The sequence below is a fragment of the Aplosporella prunicola genome (assembly GCF_010093885.1).
Source record: "Aplosporella prunicola CBS 121167 unplaced genomic scaffold K452scaffold_4, whole genome shotgun sequence".
Lineage (NCBI taxonomy): Eukaryota > Fungi > Ascomycota > Dothideomycetes > Botryosphaeriales > Aplosporellaceae > Aplosporella > Aplosporella prunicola.
The window spans coordinates 1-11199 of NW_022983532.1; the positions used below are offsets into that span (position 1 = coordinate 1).

An 11199-nucleotide genomic window follows, 5' to 3' on the forward strand; every position below is an offset into this window, starting at 1 on the left:
AGAGCGATCGAGGACAAGGAACTTATCACGCCCGCTCTACGACGAGAAGATAGGTTATCAGGTTAAAGAAAGTCAGCTATCAGAAAAGTAGCACCCGAGTCACGTACGCCCCACGTATTGCCCGCAGATCATAGGCACCACTACGAGTATCGCCCTTCGTCGCCCGGCGATAAAAGGCTACAGTCGCCCTTCGTGACAAGGCGACATCAGATTATTAGCATTTCCTACATGTATTTAGACCACGCTCTCTAGCAGTAGATAGGACCTTCGTAGTCAACTCAAAGTATCAATCTACACCCTTAGGTTAATAGTAACACGCCTACACCCGATCCTTCACGTAACTTATCTCTCTACTTCCTATACTTCTTATCCTTCAAGGTAAACCCTTCGAACCTATTCACCCGCTAGGCAATTCCAACGCCTAGGCTAAAGAGGCCTCGTTACATACTAGTAAGGAATAACTACGGATATTAGGCGGTATATCTATAACTATTATATATACTCCCGAATTAAACCCTCTCGAGATAGACCTTAAGAGCTACTTAAGCTATTAGATATTCCTTACCGACGCTAAAGGAATATTTCTATCGACTTTATCGGCCCGCTTCCTAAAAGCGTAGATATCTTAGGCGCTATTATAAACCGTAAAGGAAATTAACCCGCAGGGTCGGAAAGATCTTATAGGAAGAAGGCCTATACGGGCCTAGAGACTATAAGGGCTTAGTAACTACAAGGGCCCGCGTCCCGTAAGATAATAGTAGATACGTACTAGATAAAGCCGTAAGGGAACTAAGACTATAACCCTAGAAAGCCCGTACGGGAATACACCCCGTAGGGACTTAGTCGACTAAGAAGATAAATAGCCCACAGGGGATTACTATCCACAAGGGCGAAAGCAGTAAGCCGACAATAAACCTATAGAGCGATCAAGAGTAAGGAACTTATCACGTCCACTCTAATAAAGGGAAGTTAGTTATTAAGCTACAGAAAACCGGTCGTTAGAAAAGTAGCACGAATAGTTATATAACTTATAACGATTCCTACGTACAGACTAATAGATTAGAACTAATCTATATACCTAATCTAATATTATAATCTAAGAATATAATCTAGATTATTAGCATCTCCTATATATATTTAGACCACGCTCCCTAAGCAGTAGATAGGACCTTCGTAGTTAACTTAAAGTATTAATCTATACTTATAGTTTAATAGTAATACGCCTATACCCGATCCTTCACGTAACTTATCTCTTAACTTCCTACACTTCTTATCCTTTAAGGTAAACCCTTCAAACCTATTCACCCGCTAGGTAATTCCAACGCCTAGGCTAAAGAGGCCTCGTTACACTTTAACCACCTTCCTTATAAGAAGGAAGGGAGATTCAATTTCGAGTCAAGATCAATTAGTAAAGTATCACCCCGTCCTATCTAACCCAGACAGGATAAGATATCGACAGTCGATATAAACGACGGCAGCAGTATTCCCCAGGAGTAGTAGCAGTAGCAAAGGAACCCTACAACTCTAGACGATATCTTCGCCATAATACAAGGCATACAGGGACAGATAGCCAACCTCTAGTCGCAACTAAACAATTAGATACAGGAGAATACACGCCTCCGAGCCCGTATTAATCAGGGACAAGTTCTACAGACGGGTCCACTAGCGCAGGAAGGTATAGCCCCAGCAGCCCTACTACAGGGAGCTTAACCGGCTCGTCCTCCGTCCGCATCCGTCGCTACAACAACCCTAGCTACACCGGCTACGTCCTACGCTAAGGTTCTAAAGCCTAATCTCTATTATAGAGACCGGCACAAGACCTAGAATTTCCTCACCTAGTTAGACGACTACCTCTACTTCTCACGCAGACAATTCACCGACGACGAAGAGAAAGTTCTATACGCTAGCACCTACCTACGCGGCGCAGCGGAGAAATAGTTCCGCCCAATAAAAAGAGAACGTTAGGAAAAACAATAATAGGAACGGACCGATCGAACTTAGAAGGTCTTCAATAACTACCGAACTTTCGTTAAATACCTTAAGGAAGCCTTCGCAGATATCGATAAAACCCGTAAAGCCACAAGAATACTTCAAACCCTAAAGCAGAAGAAGTTAGTACTAGAATATACTACCGATTTCTAGAACGTAGCATATATAGCTAGATACTACACCAACTACACGCTCAGGACGTTCTATACCTAAGGATTAAAAGACGAAATTTAGGAAGTAATAACCTACTACGAGGAACCCGACAATCTTACGGAAATAATTTAACTCGCTACTATATTAGACCGACGCCGCTTATAGCGCGGCTAGGATAAGCAAGCCAATACATCCCGATCTATAAGACTAAGACATACTTAGGAAGGAGGTAACGCTATAGAATTAGACAGCTTATCCCGGGACAATAAGAATAGAGGCAAAAAGGAAAGGAGCAACCGTAAAGCCTATAGTAAGTAGACCGACTAATAAAAAGAAAGGTTTAACAAGAACCTCTATATCTACTATAGTAACAAATAGGAACCTAGACATAACTACCTATAGAATCCGCGAAACAAAGATAAGGGGAAAGAAGCCGCCGCTACTAATCGAACTACGTTAGTAGCAGCCCGGAAAGAACTAAAGTATAGAACGCTTAGTTAGACTATATATTACGACGATAGTTACTAAATTCACTAGAGTAAAAAACTAGTTACGGGATAGTTCCTACGTAAGCCTAAGAAGTAAATAGCCGAACCAACCCGCAAGGCGAATAAATAGGGAACACCTACTAAAGAAGAACTCTAAAGGATTATAGAGGAGTTTCCGGACGACGACCTACTAATTAATAGCGATACCGGTAAATTCTACGAAGACATACCTAGATTAAGTAACTAAGGATCTAAAAAGGGATAGTTAAAAAACTAGACGGCCCTACACAATAATATACGGGACCCTTACAGGGGCCGGAATCTAGGTCCCTAAACTAGGTAATTAGAATAGCGAATAGAACCATACCTACCGGAATAAACCTTTAGAAACACCTTATAATTACCGCTAAAATTAATAGGAAAAGCGCTAGGATTATAATAGACAGCGAAGCAAGCGGTAACTTTATTAGTCCCGTATTCGTTATTAAAAATCACCTACTATACTAAGCTAAAGACGAACCCTACGCGCTTAACACAGTTAACGGAACACCCTCTATATACGGAAAAGGATAGGTACAAATTAAAACCAACCAGTCAACCCTTATTATTAGACCATACAAGGAAAAAATTAACCTAGATATTATAACTATCGCCTCCTATAATATAATCCTAGGAATACTATAGTTAAGAACATATAAACCTTACATTCGATAGAGAACAGGAGAAATTATATTCCCGGACGAAGATTATAACCGATACCTTATAGAAGCCTAGCGGAAAACCGAGAGCCACGTAAGCGAGAGCCTAGAGAGCTAGAGGAAGAAAAAGCTAGAGCTTAAGAGTTAGAGCTAAAGTAGCTAGAACCAGAAAGGCTAGAGCTATAAGTACTAGAGCTCTAGAGGACCGAGCGTTTAAAACGAACCGAATAGTACGCGCGCTTCCTAGAAGGATTCCTCGGAATAAGAACCCAGATCCTCCGAACTAATCGAAGTTAAGGAAATCTCCGCCGCAGCGCTTAAACGAATAAGACGTAGGGGAGAAAAGATCTATATAATATATTTAAAGCCTAGTTAAGAAACGGAAAAACGAATTCTAGCATATATACAGGCCAATAGGCCAATAACCGACGGGCTAAAACCGGCTATCGGGGATAACCTAGATAGGATTAAGCAGGGTCACCTACTAGAGGAAAAACCCGTACCTGCGAAAAGAATATACTAGCCTAGTACGCCTCTAAAGCGAGAGTAGAAACCGCCTATTCTAGAATTAGAAACGGTACCAGAAGAATACTAGGATTACCAAGCCATTTTCTAAGAACAAGGCAAAGGCTAATTACCGGAATATAAGCTATAGGATTACGAGATACCCTTATTACCAGGCACGTAGCTAGCGTTTAAGCCCATCTACGCGTTATCCGAAAAAGAAAGCGAAGCACTTAGGGACTACCTAGACAAGAACCTTAAACGAGGCTATATTAGGCCATCAAGCTCGCTAGCCGGATACCCAATCCTCTTTATTCTAAAGAAAAATAGAAAATTACGCCTCTATATTAATTATCGTCAGCTAAACGATATTACTATCAAAAACCGGTACCTACTACCGTTAATTACCGAGCTCTAAGATAAGCTACAGACGGCAAAGTACTTCACTAAACTCGACCTTCGAGAAGGCTACTATTTAGTACGCATAAAGGAAGGTAAAGAATAGAAAACCGCGTTTAGAACCCGCCTAGGATATTACGAGTACACAGTTATACCCTTTAGTCTTATAAACGCCCTAGGGACGTTTCAAAGTCTAGTTAACGATACGTTACGCGACTATTTAGACGTCTTCTATATAGCTTACCTAGATAATATACTCATCTATTCGGAGACCATAGAAGAGCATAGAGAACACGTTAGGAAAGTATTCCAGGTACTATAAGGTAAAGACCTACAGGTCGCACTAGAGAAGTACGAATAGCACGTCTAAAGGACGGAATTTCTAGGCTTTATTATCTTACTAGAGCACGTAGAGATAGACGAAAAGAAGCTAGATACTATACGAGACTAGCCGATACCTAGAACCGTTAAAGAAGTATAATCCTTCCTCGGATTCGCTAACTTTTACCGGAAATTTATCTAGAAATACGCCGAAGTCTTAGAACCCCTCATAAGACTCGTACGAAAAGAGCACAGATTTAACTAGGGAGAGACTCAGCAAATCGCCTTCGATTCGCTAAAACAGATATTCTACGAAGCTCCCGTTCTTAGGATCTATAATCCAGAACTACTAATCGTTATCGAAACCGACGTCTCTAACTACGCTATTAGGGCTTACATCAGTCAACTAGATAAACAAGGAAAACTCCACCCTATCGCGTATTACTTACGAAAGATAACCCCGCTAGAGCTAAATTACGATATCTATAATAAGGAACTCCTAGCTATTATTACGGCTTTTAAAGAATAGAGACACTACCTTAAAGGGGCAAAATACTAGGTTATAGTCTATTATAATTATAAGAACCTAACTCACTTCACCACCACTAAAGAACTAACCCGAAGACAGGTCAGGTAGTCTAAAGAATTAACGTCGTATAATATAAAGATCACCTATAGGAAGGGATCAGAGAACGCTAGAGCCGATACATTAAGTAAGAGAGCCGATTACCTCGCAGGAAAACCCGGTATTTAACTAGCGGTACTATAATAAAACGAGGATAGCTCCTTAGAACCTATAAGGGTAGTCGCCCCGGTATATCGTACAGAATAATACTAGTTCGATATAAAACCAGATAGATACGTCCTAAGTAGATAATTAGTACCGACGATTAGGCTCGGAAACAGTTCCTAGCTTAAGAAAATTCGGCAGGAATACCGCTACGATACGATAGCATAAGAACTTATAGATATAAAAGACGACTTAAGGGTTAGTAAAGATATAGACGGAACAATCCTATTCTTAGGATTAGTCTACGTACCAAGAATACTTAGAGAAGGTCTAGTTAAAGATATCTATAAGCTACCAGCACACGGTTACTAAGGAACCGATAAGATAATCGAACGAATTACCCGGTACTTCTACTTCCTAGGCCTTAGAAAAATAGTCTAACGAGTAATCTTATAGTACGATCTTTATATCCGAAGCAAAGCCGCGAGATACGCTCCTTATAGACTACTATAGCCGCTCAAGGCACCTAAACGACTATAGCAATCGATCTCGTTAGACTTTATTACGGATCTACCACCCTCGAAGGAGCTACTTACCAGGGTAAAATACGATTCGATACTCGTTATCGTCGATAGGCTTACTAAGTACGCGTACTACCTACCTTACCTTAAGACGGCAAACGCGGAAGAACTTACCTATATATTCCTTAGGACAATCCTCGGCAACTACGGGCTACTAGAAGAGCTAGTATCGGATAGGGATAAGTTATTTACCTCCCGATTCTAGTAGACTCTCACCCGTTAGCTTAGTTCGAAATATAAAATATCTATAATATTATATCCACAAATAGACGGATAAATAGAATAAATAAACTAGACCCTAGAATAGCACCTACGCTGCTACGTTAACTACGTATAAGATAATTAGGTAGAACTCTTACCCCTCGCGCAGTTCGCGTACAACAGTACTAAAGCAGCAACCACCTAGGAGTCGCCGTTCTACGCTAATTACGGATATAAACTAACGGCCTATAATAAGCCGCAACCAAGCTAATCCCTCGCCCAGAAAGGAATCCTAAAAGCAGACCAGCTAAAAGAACTACACCGATAGTTAAGCCTCGACATAGAATACTACACAGTACTAAAGGGCCTCGCAGGAGCTCAGTAAAAGAAAGGGGGAGATAATATTACGGGTTTCTAGCGCGTTCCTTATAGTTCTTACTAGCAAGCGCTAGCTAACGGTTTATCTTTATTTATTATTTACTAATTATTATTTATTTATATTTCGCTTATTATCCCTTACTTAGCGCCTAGCGCCTACTAGCGAGCTATATATATAGCCGCCGCCTCTCGTTCTCTTCCTTTCCTCTTCGTACTACGTCTTATAGTTAATCCTATATAATCTAATTTAAGTCCGCCTTATTACCGTAACAATACTAAGCAGCAGCAGGTTACGACGTAGTAGCTAAAAAAGGCCCGCCCCTTCGCGCTAGAAGACGTTAAACTAATACTCTTTCTCAGCAAATGCCTAAGCTCGGCGGAAAGCCGGTACTAGTCTATAGAGCTTAAAACGGCGGCAGTCGTTTAGGTCGTCAAGAAGATAAGATATTTAGTCGAAGCATCTACTAAAACCTTCCTATTTATAGACTATTCGGCAGTAACCGCGATCGCCCGGCAAATTCACTTAATAATAACTACATCGACTATTCATCAGAATATACGCCTAGTAAGAGCTTCGCAATTCTTAGCCTAATTCGCGCTAGACATTCGGTATAGGCCGGGCAGGACCTACTTAGTCCCGGACGCCCTTAGTAGGCTACAGCCTAAAGTAGCGAAAGAAGCCTAGTTACCGGACGAATCGAACGTTCTCGAAGAGTTAACGTTTATCGCAGTAATAATCGAGCTATCGGACGAATTTAAGGAAAGACTTAAAAAGGGCTATCGAGAGTATAAGAGATAGGCTAAACTCCTTAAAATCCTTAAGAACTACCTAAAAGGCCTAGACGACGAGCAAGCCGGGCTTAAATTCGCGCTCCGCGACGGGCTACTCTTTTATATAGACGGGCTCGACGGACGCGACCGGCTCTACGTACCTCGCGCGTTAGAAAAGGAAGTACTCGAGAGCTATTACGATACCTAGTTTTATAGTAGGACCCTACGAACTTACGATAGAGCTAGGGCTACGTACTATATATATAATATAGCGAAGAAAGTCCGCGCGTACGTTACGTATTACCCTAAGTACTAGCTTAATACTACTAAGCGGCACCGACCGTACGGCTATCTTAATCTAATTACCGCTCCTTCGGCCCCGTTTTACACGGTAGCCTTAGATTTCGTCGTTAAACTACTAACTACGCCGGAGGGTTTCGATACCTTATTAACGACCACCGACAAATTTACGAGACGCCTACTACTAATTCCCGGGCGAAGGTTTAGCGATTAGAGGCTGGTTCGGGACCTCCTTTGTTTCTTTATATTGTTCCTTTTCTCCCCTTATTTCTCTAATTACTCTCTATCCCTCGTAGTCGCTCGTTCAGCGGGCGCTAGTTCGCGCTGCCGCTAAGCTAGAGGGGTACGAGATGCTGTATTCTTAGAGAGAGGAAGTCGCGACCTGCCGGTCCGGGCGCCTATATCCCGCGGCTTCGCGACGAAGTAGAGAACAACAAGAATACCAGAAGCTTTATTTCGTTTAAAACCACCCACCTTTTAGTAAATTACCCGCCAACTAGCGGTAGTACCTTAACACCTACACCCGATCCTTTACGTAACTTATCTCTTAACTTCCTATACTTTTTATCCTTTAAGGTAAACCCTTCGAACCTATTCACCCGCTAGGCAATTCCAACGCCTAGGCTAAAGAGGCCTCGTTATAGGTACTACCCGGTAGCGCTAAAAGTATGGGACCTAATATAATACGTCTAATATAATATTTATAGAACTATATTTTTATATAGACTAAAAGTACGTATCTAATATAGACTCCTAAAATTTTATAGGCTATACTACCGGCTACTTCCGCGTAAGCATCTGACAGGCTTGGTCTAACTGATAACTAAGACGATCTAGGTGTGTATGAGAAAAAATAGCGAAGTGATGGCCCGGAACAAACAGAACATCTTGTATAAAAGACGGAGAGTATCGGTCCCAGCCGAGTAACAGCTCGTTGCGATGAATGTCGACTCTCGTAACGTAATTTTCTTCGGCAGGTGTGTAGTGGTCGGTGGCACGAAGTAGGACTGCCGGGGGTTGATTAAGTGGAGGCTCGGATGGAGGCCAGCGGTCGAGCATAGCAGCGGACAAGTCCATAGCTCGGTTGGTAGCACGTTGGAATAGGAGCGATTGTGCCTCTGTGAAAGCTGGACGGTATGGAACGACGAGTCGCGTATCGGCGGGGTGGCGTTGAGGGAAGACAGAGTCGATCATGACAAGACCCTGGACTGAGTGACACGGCAGACGCTGTGCCACTTCAAGCGCCAAAACCCCGCCGAGAGACCATCCCCCCAAAAGAACTGGGCCATCGGGTACGACAGTACGCACGAGATCGGCGTAGACAGCGGCCATTTCTGGAATGCCACCGTCCCAAGCACGGCCTGATAGATGACGAGGGTTGTGAATTCCATAGACTGGACGGTTGAGGTTGGCGAGGCGGAAGTATTGGGTGCACGTCCCTCCGCCGTCGTGGATGAGGATTAGCGGGATGGCGTCGGCCGTGGTGAGCTGAATGACAGAGGGGTTACTACCCATCATTTTGGCTGAGGTTGCTTTTCCAAATCAGCATACGCCGACATACGCCGTATACATATATACATGAATATCCCCCACATGGCGGTCAGCGCGCCGCCCGCCCGCCCGCCCGCCCGACAAGAAAGATGCAATCTCGCCGAAAACCCGTCTGTGACGCCTGTCGGGCGCGCAAGAAACGATGCGATGGAGCACGCCCGCGTTGTGAATCGTGCGAGAAATGGGATCAACCTTGCCACTACAGCGACAACTCCTGGCGCCGCACTGAGAGAGTACACGGCCCGTGGGCTGCTCCTTCTGCCCGCCGCATATCTACTGCCACCATTACTGCCTTTTCCCCACCACAACCCTCAACCACCGCCGACTTCTGGTCACCATCTTCTCACCCCTTATCCACCCCAGACCCTGCAAACGATTGGCTGAACGATGTTCTGTCTTTTCCTGCCTCCACCGACTATTGGTCGAGTACCGACGTGATCAGCTGGCCGAATTCCTTACACGGCGAGAGTCAGTCTGCTGAGCCGACTTGCCTTCCCTCAATTCCTCGCATCATCGAACTCGTCGACTTGTTCTTCTCCCACTTTCATGTCTTTGTTCCTTGTCTGCACGAGAAATCCTTCCGAGAAACAATATACAACTTCCAGAATCTGCCAGGAGACCCTTCCGCCGTCCTAGTCTACACTGTGCTTGCAATCGCGGCAAGCATGCATTCCGACCCATCTACAAAGGCTTGTCAGGACGACTGGTTCTCAAAGGCAAAAGAGCTCTATAAACGTTCTAAGAAAATACATCCCAAGTCTACACAACTCGTTCAAGCTGCTGCTTGTATCATGTTTCAAGCCATGGTGTCGGGCGATACCCAAGGCCTCTGGTGGACGATGGGAGACGCTTGGAAGCGGGCATGCTCAATCGGCTTCAACCGTATCGATGTTGCCAATCCGCCAAGCCTGACTGCGCCTGCTCGGGAGACGGAGGAGTGTCGGAGGGCTATATGGACGATTTTCATCGTGGACAGGGGTACAAATTTCCCCTGCGGCGTACCTCATGCCATTGACGATCGTCAATTTCTTGTGAACCTGCCTATTCATAACGATCTGTTCAGAGGAACTGGAATTTTGGTAAACATCGCAGTCTTCAGTATTTCCATTATGGTACTAATTAAATCTATCTAGACTTCCGAATCTGCTCAATCCGTACCCTTTACCCGCTCTTTAAACTCTCTCATCACCTCAAAGTACGACCTGGATAAGCCTGTACCTATGATACATCACCTCATCAAGGCATATATCATCATGGGCCGCATAGCAGAACATTCCTTCTCATTACATCCTGCATCCGAGGCAGACTTGATTGATCAGGAATTCAACGATCTCGATGCGATACTTGTCCGCTTTCGACTCAGTCTACCCCTTACTGCAACAGACCTCTCCTGCACCTCCCCACTCGACTACAAAACAGTCGTTTGGTTCACCGCCATACTACATGGAAGCACAATCCTGCTTCACTATCGTGCAGCTTCTTCAGTTTGTACAGGTAGATACTGCGGCAGCAGCAATGGCAGTAGTAGCGAGAGTTTTCTGCCAGCGCGCTCCAGCTGGAGACTCTGCGTAGCAGCCGCTCGTGACATCATTCAGCTGATCAAAGACGCTTCTCGCATCGCCACTAATACCCTCGTCAACCCTCACCTCTCGGCCATCCTCTGCCTTTGCAGCCGAGTCCTCCTCATCCAATGGCACTACACGACCGACCGTAGTTTCAGAAACGACATCGACTTGGTCCTGCTGGTATTTGAACGGATGTCAGAGGTTTTTCCCGTGCTCGGGCGCAAGTTTTGCGATCGTATCCGCAACGACCTACACCTAAGTTGCAAGGATGTGCAAACAATGTATGAATCTGGATCGAAAGAGTTATTGGAACAATGTTCGGCCTGGAGGTTAGTTTAGCAGTATTGCAGGGCGTGCAGTTTCGCAGTAGGCATATGCTCAGAGACAGTTCCAAAAGTGAGCGTTGGTTTCTCTTAATGATGACCTTCTTATTCTTTTGTAAGGATTATAATTATGCGTACTTCATTATTCCTTTAGGCTTTAGTCATGTTAAAAGGCAACATTATATTTTTCGTCACTGTAGATTTCTTTCATCCAATCATCTTCAAATTACCCGGAGAAAAGCATGAA

General features: G+C 44.0%; 2 protein-coding genes across 2 annotated transcripts; one reads left to right on the top strand and one right to left on the bottom strand.

The window, feature by feature from the left end:
- Positions 1-8293: 8293 nt before the first annotated feature.
- On the bottom strand, positions 8294-9031 carry K452DRAFT_305349 (uncharacterized protein; the record flags this gene model as incomplete). The annotated part of the gene is made up of 1 exon (XM_033542893.1): positions 8294-9031. One exon carries the CDS (start codon positions 9029-9031, stop codon positions 8294-8296), a length of 738 nt encoding a protein of 245 aa, XP_033401018.1.
- A 122-nt stretch (positions 9032-9153) lies between these two features.
- Positions 9154-10993, top strand: K452DRAFT_264207 (uncharacterized protein; the record flags this gene model as incomplete). The annotated part of the gene is made up of 2 exons (XM_033538678.1): positions 9154-10143; positions 10198-10993. 2 exons carry the CDS (start codon positions 9154-9156, stop codon positions 10966-10968), a joined length of 1761 nt encoding a protein of 586 aa, XP_033401019.1. The 3' UTR covers positions 10969-10993.
- Between the last annotated feature and the right edge of the window lie 206 nt (positions 10994-11199).